This window comes from Hermetia illucens, chromosome 1, assembly GCF_905115235.1.
Source record: "Hermetia illucens chromosome 1, iHerIll2.2.curated.20191125, whole genome shotgun sequence".
In the NCBI taxonomy this organism is placed as follows: domain Eukaryota; kingdom Metazoa; phylum Arthropoda; class Insecta; order Diptera; family Stratiomyidae; genus Hermetia; species Hermetia illucens.
Genome location: NC_051849.1, coordinates 5691097 through 5703495, shown reverse-complemented (window position 1 = coordinate 5703495; position 12399 = coordinate 5691097). Strand labels below are relative to the sequence as shown.

General features: G+C 47.6%; 1 protein-coding gene across 1 annotated transcript; it reads left to right on the top strand.

Annotated features, from left to right (window-relative positions):
* Positions 1-511: 511 nt before the first annotated feature.
* LOC119661131 lies at positions 512-2364 on the top strand. Its single transcript, XM_038070330.1, has 2 exons — positions 512-672; positions 729-2364. The coding sequence occupies exons 1-2, from the start codon at positions 625-627 to the stop codon at positions 1977-1979; spliced, it is 1299 nt and encodes a 432-aa protein (XP_037926258.1). The 5' UTR covers positions 512-624; the 3' UTR covers positions 1980-2364.
* Positions 2365-12399: the final 10035 nt, after the last annotated feature.

Genomic DNA, 12399 nt, shown 5'->3' with positions numbered 1-12399 from the left:
CAACCTGACATCGGAATCGCGCCCTATTCTACTTAAATTTCCAGACTACAAAAGCACAAGCGTGGCAAGAGGAAGAGGAGTACTCTCCAGAGTCCCACCATTTTACTTCGCTTAGGCCCAGAATATACAGGTTATACCGCTGGAATTCCTGGTCAAGCTAGAGAAAGCTAGCATTCTAAGGACCTTCGCTACCGTTGTCGAGGAGAATGCCCACATTTCGGAATCCAATCATTGTCCGTTTTCGATGGACAATGGTCTTTGGTGTGAGGTCAGTGCTTATCCGAGACGTTGTTGATGTTATTTTTTAATATTCAGCACTATCCTTACTTTCAGATGTATCTAGTTCAATAAATTAATACAAATTGATCAAATTTTATTCCAAAAAATGCTTAAAAGTTATTTATTCCTGGCCCTCATTAGAATCATACTCTAAATTACAAAGCGTCCTTTGTCATCTTTCCATTCGCCCAGTAATCTGGTGATTCCTTCATCAATTCCTCATATTTTGGCAAGTGGATAAATAAAATATTTTGACAATAAGTAAACACCGATGTCAGTTTATTTTTTACTAAAAAAACTTAAAATTTTTGTGTCAAAAATAGATACATATTTAAGAGCAACAAAATGGATAATGACCGCCCAGAAGATATCACGAGCATAATAGGATCTCACGTAAACAGTTTCTCCTAATTTTCCAGTCTTTCCTACAGGACTTTCCTCTCTTGCAGGGAACTACTTATATGTGGCAGATTTGTAGTAAAATTTTTACATATAATCTCTCCAGTCCGATGGTTGGTCAAATCGACGTACCTTGCAGGAATTGGTTCTTGGACGCCTTGGAACGATGCTCGGATATGGTTTTCCTTCGTCCTGAACCCAAAGTGCATACCTGGCTTTTTGATCAAGTAATGAATCTGCGCTTTTACATTTTTCCTCGTGGTGAAACTTCCATAACAACGAACCCCCCTCATATCCGCATGCATCCGGAAATGCTGACGAAGTCAGATTGCAACCATTTGTTCGTCGAAGCAGCGAAGGACTATATTGAAATTGCGCCAAGATACAGCATGTGTCTGGAGGACAACTTACATTATGTGACGTTTCTGAAAGCCCTTTTTGGGTTATTCACAATTTATTTGATATGTCTTTTCTTGCGAAGTATATTTAGAAGGAAATGGTGGAGAATGCCTAAAGTAGAAACCTTCAAAAGGACCCCACTCACTTCAGAAGAAGAAACATTGGAAAGGAAGATGCGTTGGTTGAATGATCGAAGTCTAACACGACAGAAGTTCGAGGTGAATCATTTCAAAATCGAGAAAACCAACGCCAGGAAAATCTATTGTGATCCCCCAACAATAGCAATAAAAGTGAAAAAGAAGCATCTTTCAGAAGCCCTATTTTCTCTGGTAAAGACAGATCCTATTGTGGATGAGCAGAGGAATGGGTTCTCCAGGAGTGAAGTTACTAAGAGCAGGGGCTACGCAATACACAAGCTCAATTTATTTCTCAATAATAAAACCTATTGCCGTGTGGTGTTGGATATAGGTTACGAGGAGGACGACTCCGACTCTGATCCTGGTACGCGCTTCTTTAAAAATGGAAAGAATTACTCAGCAGGCGATCAACTTTGTTCTCAGTCACGGTGCAAGGAAAGTACTATGGACGAATCGGCAGACACTAGCTCAGCTAGCTCAATTAAGTATCCTTGTGAATATAGCAGGCCCAGACGGTACTGCAGTAAGTACAAGCACACTTACCTCCAATCGATAGGCTGGGGAGAGCGCGGAACATCGTCGATTCCCACCTATCGGGACTCATTGACAAGGAAAGATTCCTCGAATAGTGTGTCAATTTTGCTGCGAAAGGACTCTCGCATTTTGAACCGGAAAGCATCAGATATGCAAAGGGGAAGTCGGAGCAGCACCCCTAGTGTATCCGTGGAAGCATGTATAGGAAGTACCAGAATCACAAAAGTCTAGAAGTAGTGTAAAGTGCGAGTCATATTTGTTAAGATGTTTATCTGTGAAGAAGAAAGATATTTGTGGTGAAGACAATGTATTGAGACGTGAGGTAGTGGATTGATTGAAGGTTAAAACCATGTCACTGCGCAAAACAGTTGTATCTTTAGTAGGAATCGGTGTAATATCAATATAATATGTAAGAAGATGAACGCATCAATAATAAGAGAAATTTTGTAAATCCCAAAATTGGTAAATATTTTCAATGGAATTTCGGTTGCCAAACCAGTCCACATGTTGTAGATTGATGACAGTCGCGTAAGAGCGAGTATCTGTTCACTGAGTAATAAAAGTGAATGATCAGTTGAAAAGAAAACAGTCATGCGTGGCCGATGATTCCAAAGACTGGTTTAGTGGAATAAAAATGGTAGACAATAAAATAATTCTTGTCACTTAAAGTTATTTAGATGTTATGAATGAAGAACTTAAGTGAACCAGGTTTGGCGTTTCTTTAAATTTGAGTAAATGAACTGAAGAACGTAAAATGACCTGGGGTATCAGACGAAAATAGAGACATGCAATATTGGTAACGTATTTCGTAAGAGAAATATAGGTAATATGGGTAAGGCCGTATTCTGGTATGTCAGGTGCAAAAAAGGAATAATTTACTTTGGAATGTGCATGATGTGAGCATATGTCAAATACCCTTGCCTAACTCAAAATACAGATACGTAGATGCGAGGTTTCTCAGTGTGTTTCAAACCGCCTGAGGAATTTTCGAACCACGTTGTATTATTTAAAAATAATTATGGAACTCCTTAAGTAAGCGGCTCCCTCAGTAAAGAAGATCCTCCAGGAAACGAGAGGTGACACCTGAAGCCAAGCGGTAATCAAAACCCCAAACCAAGGTATAATTACTATGCCGACGACTGAATGGTCCCAGGGATTAAGATGTGGCCGTAAATGGTAAGCTCTGGATACCATGCGGCCCCCAGTTTCAACTAGCCCTATCTCAGCAAAAAGTAGCCCTGTCGAGATCGACTTAATTTGGCCAATGAAACTGAGGCATGACAGCCAATTATGACAAAACAAAAAAAACAAAAACCTTTTAAAAAACTACAATTAAACCTCGATCGTGACGATCTAACCCCGAGTGAAGGGACAACTCCAAGCTTATCGACGGGGAACCTAAGTCTAGACTCAGATTCCCCACTTACTCAGGTGGGAACTAATCTAATTGGGACCCAGTCCTTAACGGAAGAGTTGAAGCATGCCCTTTCTTTCAGCACTCCTGACCTCAGGCTCCAATCGGCGCCACCTCTTGAGGTTAAAGTCTTGTCCATTGGTAAGCACCTGTCCACGGACAACAAACCGCCATCGGGCAAATCACAACCCACGGGTTATACCGAGGTTGAGAGGAAAGGATTTTTCGGAGAACTTGCGGCTAAGTGGAAACCGAAGCGGCAACGGTCCTCGGACGATCCCAACTCTTCGACACAAAAGACAGCAAAGAGGGCTCGGCTGGCAACCGCTAGGCCTTCATTTGCAATCAAGGCTATCGAAGTTGATGTATGGGTCTTGTATGATGACTCTAATCCATCCGGTTACGATACTGAGCAGTGCGACCAGGTTAGGAAGAAACTCCTCCTAGCTGTGCATCCTCGCAAGGCATTAAGCTTTGCTTTGAGTCGGTTGGTGTATACCGTAAAATGTTACGGCTAAACTTTGCCGACGAAGACAAGAACGAGTGGCTTAGGCAGTAATGGTCCTTCCTCAACGACGTGTGGGAGGGTGCGCGACTAACCCTGGAAAAGGTCTCTGAGCTGCCATCGTGAACAAGGTGCTTCGTCTGGCTTCTACAGGAAGAGTGGAAGAGTGGTTGTTCCATAACCGCACAACTTGGTGTGCAGAATAACCTCAACACTTCCACCTGGATGCTGTTAGGCAGTAAAACAGGAGAGAGAGCCGACAGGCCGGGAACTTTCTCACCAACGGCGTACCCGAACCCAATGTTAAGAAGGTTCGGGCAAGAGGATCGAGACTACTGGATTATCTAGTGTGTGGGTGTGTGTGTGGCGGGGAAGAAGCTACAGCTACTGAGCACTCAGGCCGTGTTAAACCATTGTACTCGCCAGCCCCGTCTAACGAAATATTCCGGATTCGTTAACGTACCGCAGGATTTCCGTTAGTTGATGTGATGCTACCCGTCGTAACTGGAGAACATTGGCACCAAAGATCTGATGCTTGATGCGTCCATAGGCGGGGCATTCACATAGGAAATGCTCCGTGGATTCCGCTTCCTCATTTCAGGAGGAAGACGTATCATCTTGAGTAATTCCTATTCTGAACATATGCCCAGCTAGTGAATCATGCCCTGTCAGAATGCCCAAAATACACTTGCAAGTCCTCCTGCTTTTCGACAGGATAAACTATGTGGTTCTGCCAGGAAAAGTTTGGTGTATTGAGCAGCGTTTAGGCTCTGCCACTTGTCATTATGGGAAGCTTGTTCCCAGTTTTTGAAAACAGAGTTAGCCAATGCTACTGATACTCCAATTGCTGGTTCCGGTTCCGGCATAGGGGTGATTGATCCCTCTTTTGCTAAAGCGTCCGAGATTTCATTGCCCACTATGCCACAGTCACATCTCGTCGAGGGCAACCTTTCGTTGCTTCCGTTGTTAGGTAGCGATCAGCATCCACTTCAGCACACAGCAATCTCTGCATTAGCATAGCGTAGATCCTCTTTATTAGAGTTTCGTCAACACCATGCTCTCTGGTGGCATCGTAGAGCTTTCGGAAAGGTGCACAATTAAAATCTCCTTCAATGTTCACGAACGCCGCCATCGCGTACTTACCTTTCAGAGTTGCATCCTCTGTCTCTGAAACCACGTTGGTAACGATGTTGGTTTTCATTTAGTGGGTGCAACCTTAGCGTCGTCGCGAATGTGACCCTCAACCAGTCTTTGCAGACATTTCAGCGAAAATTATGTTAGGCTGATTTGCCTGAAGTTCTTTGGATTTTAATAGTCATCTTTCCCAGGCTTCAGTATGAAGACATCCTTTACCTTCCGCCGAGAGGGAGACACGAAGCCCAGAGCCAGATATCCTCAAAAAGTATTTCTTAGAAGTTGCTCTTAGTGCTCTATACCCTCCTTTAGAATCGCTGGGTAGATGGCATGCTTACCAGGTGCATTGAAGTGCTCAAATGATAGTATAGCAATGTCGTTCGTCCTCTCGCTCATTGTGGTTCTGAGTTTTGGCCGACTATAAAAGACAATGAACGGCGTCTAGCGGTAATGGAGACGAAGATGTCCGAAATGAGGATATCTGCGATTGATATGGGGTTGCACCAATCGTGGAAGAATTGTGAGAGAGGCGTCTCTTTGGTGGTATGGTCACGTAATTCGCGTTAACAAAAATTCGATCTGGACATCGAAATCGATGGTAAATGACCAAAAGGCCGCCGAAAAAACGATGACTTGACACGCTAGATGGTGAATTAAAAGCCGCGAGCTTGCATTCGGATCAGGCAGTTAATAGAGCTAAATGGCGAAACCGGTCAAGATGGGCCGACCCCGCTTGTGAACGGGACAAAGACTCAAGAAGAAGAAGAAGAAGAAATGATAGTATAGCAGCTCTCGCCTTTTTATTGGTAACAACCTCTCTCGCAGAGTCCTAGTTCCCCTTTGAACACCTTTGTGTTGAAAGGTTTGTAGAAATCGCCAATTCTCTTGTTCCCATTTCTAAGGCCTGTTCTCCCGGGTGGTGTACTTTCAAGAAGGTCTGTATAAACTTAACTTCGGAATTCGTGACTCATCCTTATTCGCCTCAGGAAATATGACAAGCTTCTTCAAAGCCCTCTAAACGTGTGCGATTCAGAGTTTTCAATTGATCATCTATTGCCAATTCGTTTTGCTAAGCTTGCGTCTTTATATTGCAGGCTGTTCACTGCAATGGTTAGACTAAATTCTATGTAGCGATGATCTGAGAGTGAGACTTCATCTATGATAGCACTCGCCAGTTCCTCTTCTCTAACAACTTTGAAGTACAAATTGTTAGGTCAATTACTACACTTTTTCTTGGCCCCACGAACGTAAGGGTGCGTTCGCGGTCATCAGACCAGGTGAAGTGATAAAATCAAATAGCTTCTGTCCTCTAGGATTGCATTTGCTACTCCGCCAACAAATATGCTGAGCGTTCGCATGACAACCTATCAAAAGTTCAAGGCCACTTGATTCTGCATACACTACCAGATCCCTTAATTCTTGCGTCGGCGGAGGGCACAAAGAATCATTGGGTAAGTAAGCAGAGGGAACTATGACGTTTCTCCTCTTACCATTAACCTGGTATTGTAAGTTGAGTTGACCGCAACAAGGTCCTGGGAACAGAACTGTCTCAGCATCGTTGCCTCTAACAATTTTGACATTAGAACGCAGGCCTTGGGTCTCGAGGATCTTTCATCGAAGAAGATCGTAGTCCCCTTGTCTGACCCAATACCACAGACTCCGTTGAAATAAAACCATGGATCTTGGACCAGAAATATATGGAACAGTTCTGCAACTTTGGCAGCCTTGCCTCCGGTAGATAGGAAGAAGCTTTGGTATGTTGCATGTTAATTTGACCAACTCTTATGTTTGTAGGCATAAGTGCAGTCTAACATGAAAACCTTCGCTAACTGAAAAGTCTGCTGCTTCGGTGTGGATCTCGCCGAGGTTACCAGCTTGTCTTCGGCTTCCGTCGAACGTTCCGTTTCTTTGCGTGTGATTTCTCTGGATATCGCCACACTTGGTGGTGTAGCAAAATCCATGTCCTCGTTGCTAACAAACTCCGCCTTCTTTGGCAGTGCCTTACGTTGTCATCGGCTAGGAGACCTCCAAGGTTCATGGTGTCCGGGGTGCATGGATCTATTTCCACATACCGACGTTAGACCAGTTGCATCCAGATTACCAGCTTCCCTTTCTTTCGTTTCCTGGGTACGGGCGGAGGAGAAGGTTCTGACAGACAAGCCTGTAGTCTCTTCTTCTTTGTGGCTAAAGTTTCTTCTGCCGCGCCTTCCTTTCCCGTATTTTAGAAGAGGTAGGCAACAGTGCCACAGACAGGCCGGCCGTAGTCGGGTTTCCAGTTCCTCTTATCAAGGTAGTGGCTGTACTATCCTTTTTGGGCTGACTGCACCGTAGACACCGGGTGTACGTTTTCCACTGAAGTGGAGAACCTGTCTTTCACAGATTCCTCCGTGGGGGAGGTAGGTAGATAGGTAGGTATCAGTGGCCGCTCCGAGGAGCCCAATTAGCGCTTTGGTGCTCCGTTTTGATGACACAAACTCCTAAGACCGTGACTGTTGTTATGGGAGCAGGGAGGCAGAGTCCAGCCGGTTCGGATCTTCAGAGCCACCCCGTAGCATTCACGGAGGAAAGCAGCTCTCTCACCCTGCAGCTAGAAATCTCTCTGAGGTCCCCAAAGAATAGTTTACCCAGTGTCCGCAGCCTGACACGAGCCAGAGCTGGGCAATCGCAGAGAAAGTGCATGAGGGTTTCCCTTCCTTCTCCGCAGCTTCGGCAATGCGAGTTGTAGGGTATGCCAAGCCTAGCGGCATACTCCCCTATGGGCCAATACCCCGTGCAGACCGCCGTAATCTTGAATGCATTTGCACGCGTCTGGCACAGGAGCTCTCGTGATCGGGCTATGTTATAAGCGAACCAAATTCTCCTTAACTTGGCACAGCTTGTAAGCCTTTGCCATCTCATGCCCGCGGCTGCTAGGTAGTGCGAGTAGACTCCGCCCCCGACAGCTGCCAGCGGAACACCGACTGTATTCGCCGAGGGACTGCCAAGAGCAGAGCCTTGCCTGGCCAATCCGTCAGCCCGCTCATTCCCCTCTATGTTCCTATGCCCGGGAACCCAGAGGAGAGTGACCTTGAGCGTGCCGGCCAGACGGTTGAGAGCATCTCTGCACTGCTCCACCAGCCGGGAAGATGTCGTCGTTGAGTACAAGGCCTTGATGGCTGCTTGGCTGTCGCTCAGAATGGCTATGTTACGTTTGGGGCTCGAATCAGGCTCCAGCCATCAACAGACTTCCAATATCGCCAGTACTTCCGCCTGGAATATATTGGCGAAACCTGGGAGACCATACGACTTGGATACACTGTGTGTATTCGAGAAAACCCCCGCGCCGGCTCCATAGGCTATGCTCGATCCGCCCGTAAAGAATAATGTGTCATAGTCTCGCAACACGTCGCCGGTCTTCCACTTTGTCCTGGTTGGAAGGCCCACAGCAAAGTTTCTCGTGAAGTTCAGCTTGCGTGTGACATAGTCCGTGGAGGATGCCCAGATTTCTCGAGGCATTTCATCTAGGATGTAGCTGTGGCCGTAGGACTTCGCTGCCCAGCATCCGGACTCACATAGTCTGACGGCACTGCACGCTGCAACATATTTGATGTGGAGGTCTAGGGGGAGGAGATGCAGGCGTACATTGAGAGCATCTGCCGGGCAGGACTGCAGAGCCCCCGTAGTACCTGCACACGCGGTTCTTTGAATCCTATTAAGCTTCGTTCTATTGTATTTTTTCTTCAAAGCCATACAATAGGGCCGTACGTCAGGATCGGACGCACTACAGCGGTGTTCATCCAGAGAACCAACCGCCCAGATACTTTACATTGAGGAAAGAACCAATCTTTGTTCATTCAGCCGTGGTAGATGGAATTCAGGTATCCTTGTCTTGGTGGTGAACAGCATCAGTTGCGTTTTGGTTGGGTTTATGCTGAGTCCACATCTTGCGGCCCACAGGCACACCTTTCGCAACGCTCCTTCCATGATGTCGCTCATAATGGACAGAAACATCCCCGATACTAATATCACCAAGTCGTCGGCATACGCCACCACCTTCACCCCGCTGCTGTCCAATGTACGTAAAATTTTGTCCATTACTATTAACCAGAGAACCGGTGATATAGCACCACTGGTCAAGTGGTTGCCTCCCAGATCGGACTGGATTATCCTGGTACTCAGCATGGATATAATCCAATGATACCCCTCCAATCCAATACCGGTCCAAGCTTCCCTGATGGCGTTGGTACTGACGTTGTTGAAAGCTCCTTCTATATCCAAGAAAGCAGCAAGGGTATATTGCTTGTACTGCAGCGACCGCTCAACCGTGCCAATTACCTCGTGGAGGGCGGTTTCTGTGGATTTTCCTTTGAGGTAGGCATGCTGGGACTTAGAGAAATGCGTTCTCTCCATAATCGTCCTTAAGTGAATGTCCAGGACACGTTTTAGGGTCTTCAGCACGAAAGAGGTCAGGCTGATTGGTCGGAGGTCCTTCGCGGACTCATGACCACGCCTGCTCGCTTTCGGTATGAAAACCGCTTGTGCGCGCCTCCAGGACTGCGGTACGTATCCTAAAGAGATGCAGCTCCGGTAAATCTCAATAAGCCACGGCACAACCCTTTCCTGCTGCTTCTGTAGCATGACTGGCATTATGCCATCTGGGCCTGGAGATTTGTTTGCGGAGATGCTGTTTATAGCCCAGCCGATCCTATTCTTGGTAATTACCGATTTGATAGTCTCGCATAGCTGGGGTTGCCGCAAACCCTCCAAGCACGGTTCTGACTCACAGTCTTCCTCGCTGAAGGGAAAGTGCATTTGAACTAGCAGCTCCAAGGTTTCGCTAGACGATTCCGTCCAGGAGCCTTCCGACTTTTTAAGGATAAGACAGAATCTTACTGAGCCTCGCGGATACTTTCGATATTTTGACAATAGTCCATCCAAGACCACCTCTTGGCGGTCCTGATGGCCGACTTGTACTTCTTCAGGCAGTCCTTGTATGGCTGCCTGTATTTTTGCCTGTACCAAATGTTGAAGATTTCTCTGGTCAGCTTCCTGAGACTAGAGAGATCTTCGTTCCACCACGGTGGCAGGGTCTTTTTGCTGTACTTAGCAGGGCACGAGACTTTAAAGGCGGTATCAAATGCCTTCTCCAGAGCCTCCACCTTTGACTCCAGTTCCTCTGTCGTGTCAATCCTACCAAGTTGCGCACCGGAGAGTTTCTTCTTAATTACCTCATCAAACTTTCTTCAGTCGATCCTCCTGGGGTCTCTAGAGGGCTTGGAGACCTCTGCGGCGAGATCTAGACTGAAGAGTATCCAACTGTGGTTAGAATCCCGTTGTCGGTTATTAGGGTGATATCAAGGACCTCCTCCTAACCGTCACAGTTCTCCGAGCAGGGGAAATGGAAGGTTGGTGTACTGCCCCTGTTACACACCGATAGATTTGAAGTAATAATAAAATCAAAGAATGACTCACCTCTTTCGTTGATTTCGGAGCTGCCCCAAAGCGTATGCATTCGCGTCGCAGCCTATCGCCAGGTTGGCTTTCTTTGTAGTTATGGTGTTCGTTAGATGCTGTAGTTCTTCTGACGGAGCTGATTGGTCATGAGCCATGTAAGCCGAGGAAATATACACGTTCTCTGCTCCCGCCTGGTCCAGCTTGACCACAACTAAGTCACTGGAACTCAGAAAAGCGTGCAGACTCTTCCTCGCAAGAATACATGCTCTAGGTCTATCCTGATCAGCGTCTCCTGTGCTGTGGAATAAATTAAAATATTTGCTTTGGAGCCCTTTGATGGTTCGGTCGCTTCCAACCCAGGGCTCCTGTATTAATGCGCTGTCGATCTCTTCCTCTAAAAGGAAGACGAGCAGATTAGCCGAGGCGCACTTCGAGTGCTGCAGATTTATCTGCGTTACCCTCAGCATGATCTGCTTGCATGGAGGGTTTGTCAGCCCCCGTCGGACCGTCGATCGTCATCTCCTCCAACAGCTCGTTGGCGGCGTCGATTGGGTCTAGGTCGTCGTCCGGTTTTGCAGAGCGAAACACTTTTACTTTGGCATTCCCGACTCCGAACCGCACTTTATAATCGGCCTTTTTCGATGCCTCCAGGCACTCCCCGTTTATGCGGAGTAGTACAGGCTGGCTGTGTATCTGAGGTTCCTCCTCCTTGATAATAACCCAGTCGTCCATGAGAATCCCGGGGTTGTGAAGGCGCAGGAAATAGACGAGCTTGTACTTCTCCATGCGGATCTTCGGCAACCAGATGCGAGCGGCCGGTCTCCTGCGAATCTCGTCGTAAGGGATGATCTTGAGCTTAACGCCCTCCCAGGCGTCGCTGATCTTAGCGACACACGGATCGAGCAAGTCCTTAGAGAACTGGTCCATGCAAGCTATTACGTGGAACCCACGGACCACCTGAGATGAATCAAAGTGGGGGGTGAGTCCCGAATATTTGCCTCCGGTCTCTAGGAGATGCTCATAGACTATGCCCGACAGCCTAGCCTCTGACCACTGTTCCACACCTCCAGCGTTAGTTTGCCGCTAGCAGAATTGCCATCCGCAGCGTCACACGTAAGTGACTCCTGGCCACGTCGCTAAAGGGCTTCGCAGTACGTAGCCCGCCGGCTGGAGCTTGCTGTACAATTTCCTTCGGATGTTGTTTAGCGTCTGCGCTCTTGCCCACTCTGCTCCGCTTCTTATCTTGTTCGACCTCGTCTTGAGATCGATTGCATAGAGCGATGGGCTTCGCCTTCTGCTCGTGAGTCAGACGTTTCCTATTGTATTCATCAACAATCGCCTGGTATTTAGCGAGGTCTTTTTCATCCCGCTCGTTGACAGTACCGGCCTGCTTATTCTTGGCAATCTTGCCGAGAATATGCATGGCCTTCTGGTACTGGCTCTTGAGCAGGATACCCGTGGAACTTGGCTTCTTAACTGGTTTCCGGCGACCGACATTCTTGTCGATTTTCGCTTTCGAGGGATCCCCCGACGCTGAGGGCTTCGGGTCAGAAGTACTATGTCTGGTACTCGCTACACCCAGTTTGACGGCAGTGGATTCCAGGCTGGAAGCCACTAGTCCGTCTGACGCCTCGCTCCGGGAGGTCCCTGCGGTTGGTTTCAGCACAACGGTGCTACGGCTGGCACCGACTGTATTGCTCTCGACGGCCACTGTCTCCTGGCTGGAAGCCAGCAGCTCGTCCTCCGATGATGCGCCTGGCATCATCGCCTCCTCTTCTATCGTCGTTTTGGTTTGTTTTTTTATAATTGAGTCCATGTCTTGGTCCCACGAGTAGTCCGGGAAGAATATCCACCCTGGCTGGCCCGGCCACCAGGGTAAGGGTCTTATTTGAAACTGAAGGTGCCCAAGGTATTCAGAGTTCGCATACTAAAGACCAAGCTCCCCATTGGCCACGCAGCCCTCGGCGTATGCTGTTCCACTTTGGCTTGGGGTCCTATTAGAACCTTCTCAAGTGCAGGGAGGACTATCCCCGGGCTGTTACTTCAGTCCATCCCCCCGCCAGATCTACTTGCCCCTAACACGTGACCAGCAGACAAGCAGATCCTCGTCAGTTGGATGAGCCTACTTCCAGCCCGGCCCTACACAGTCTTGGCCCGCCCGTAGA

Bases quoted from the DNA above. Each gene is read 5' to 3' on its own strand.
- LOC119661131 (XM_038070330.1), top strand. From the start codon at position 625: ATGGATAATGACCGCCCAGAAGATATCACGAGCATAATAGGATCTCAC. The intron at 673-728 runs GTAAACAGTTTC...CCTCTCTTGCAG, and splicing joins CGAGCATAATAGGATCTCAC to GGAACTACTTATATGTGGCA.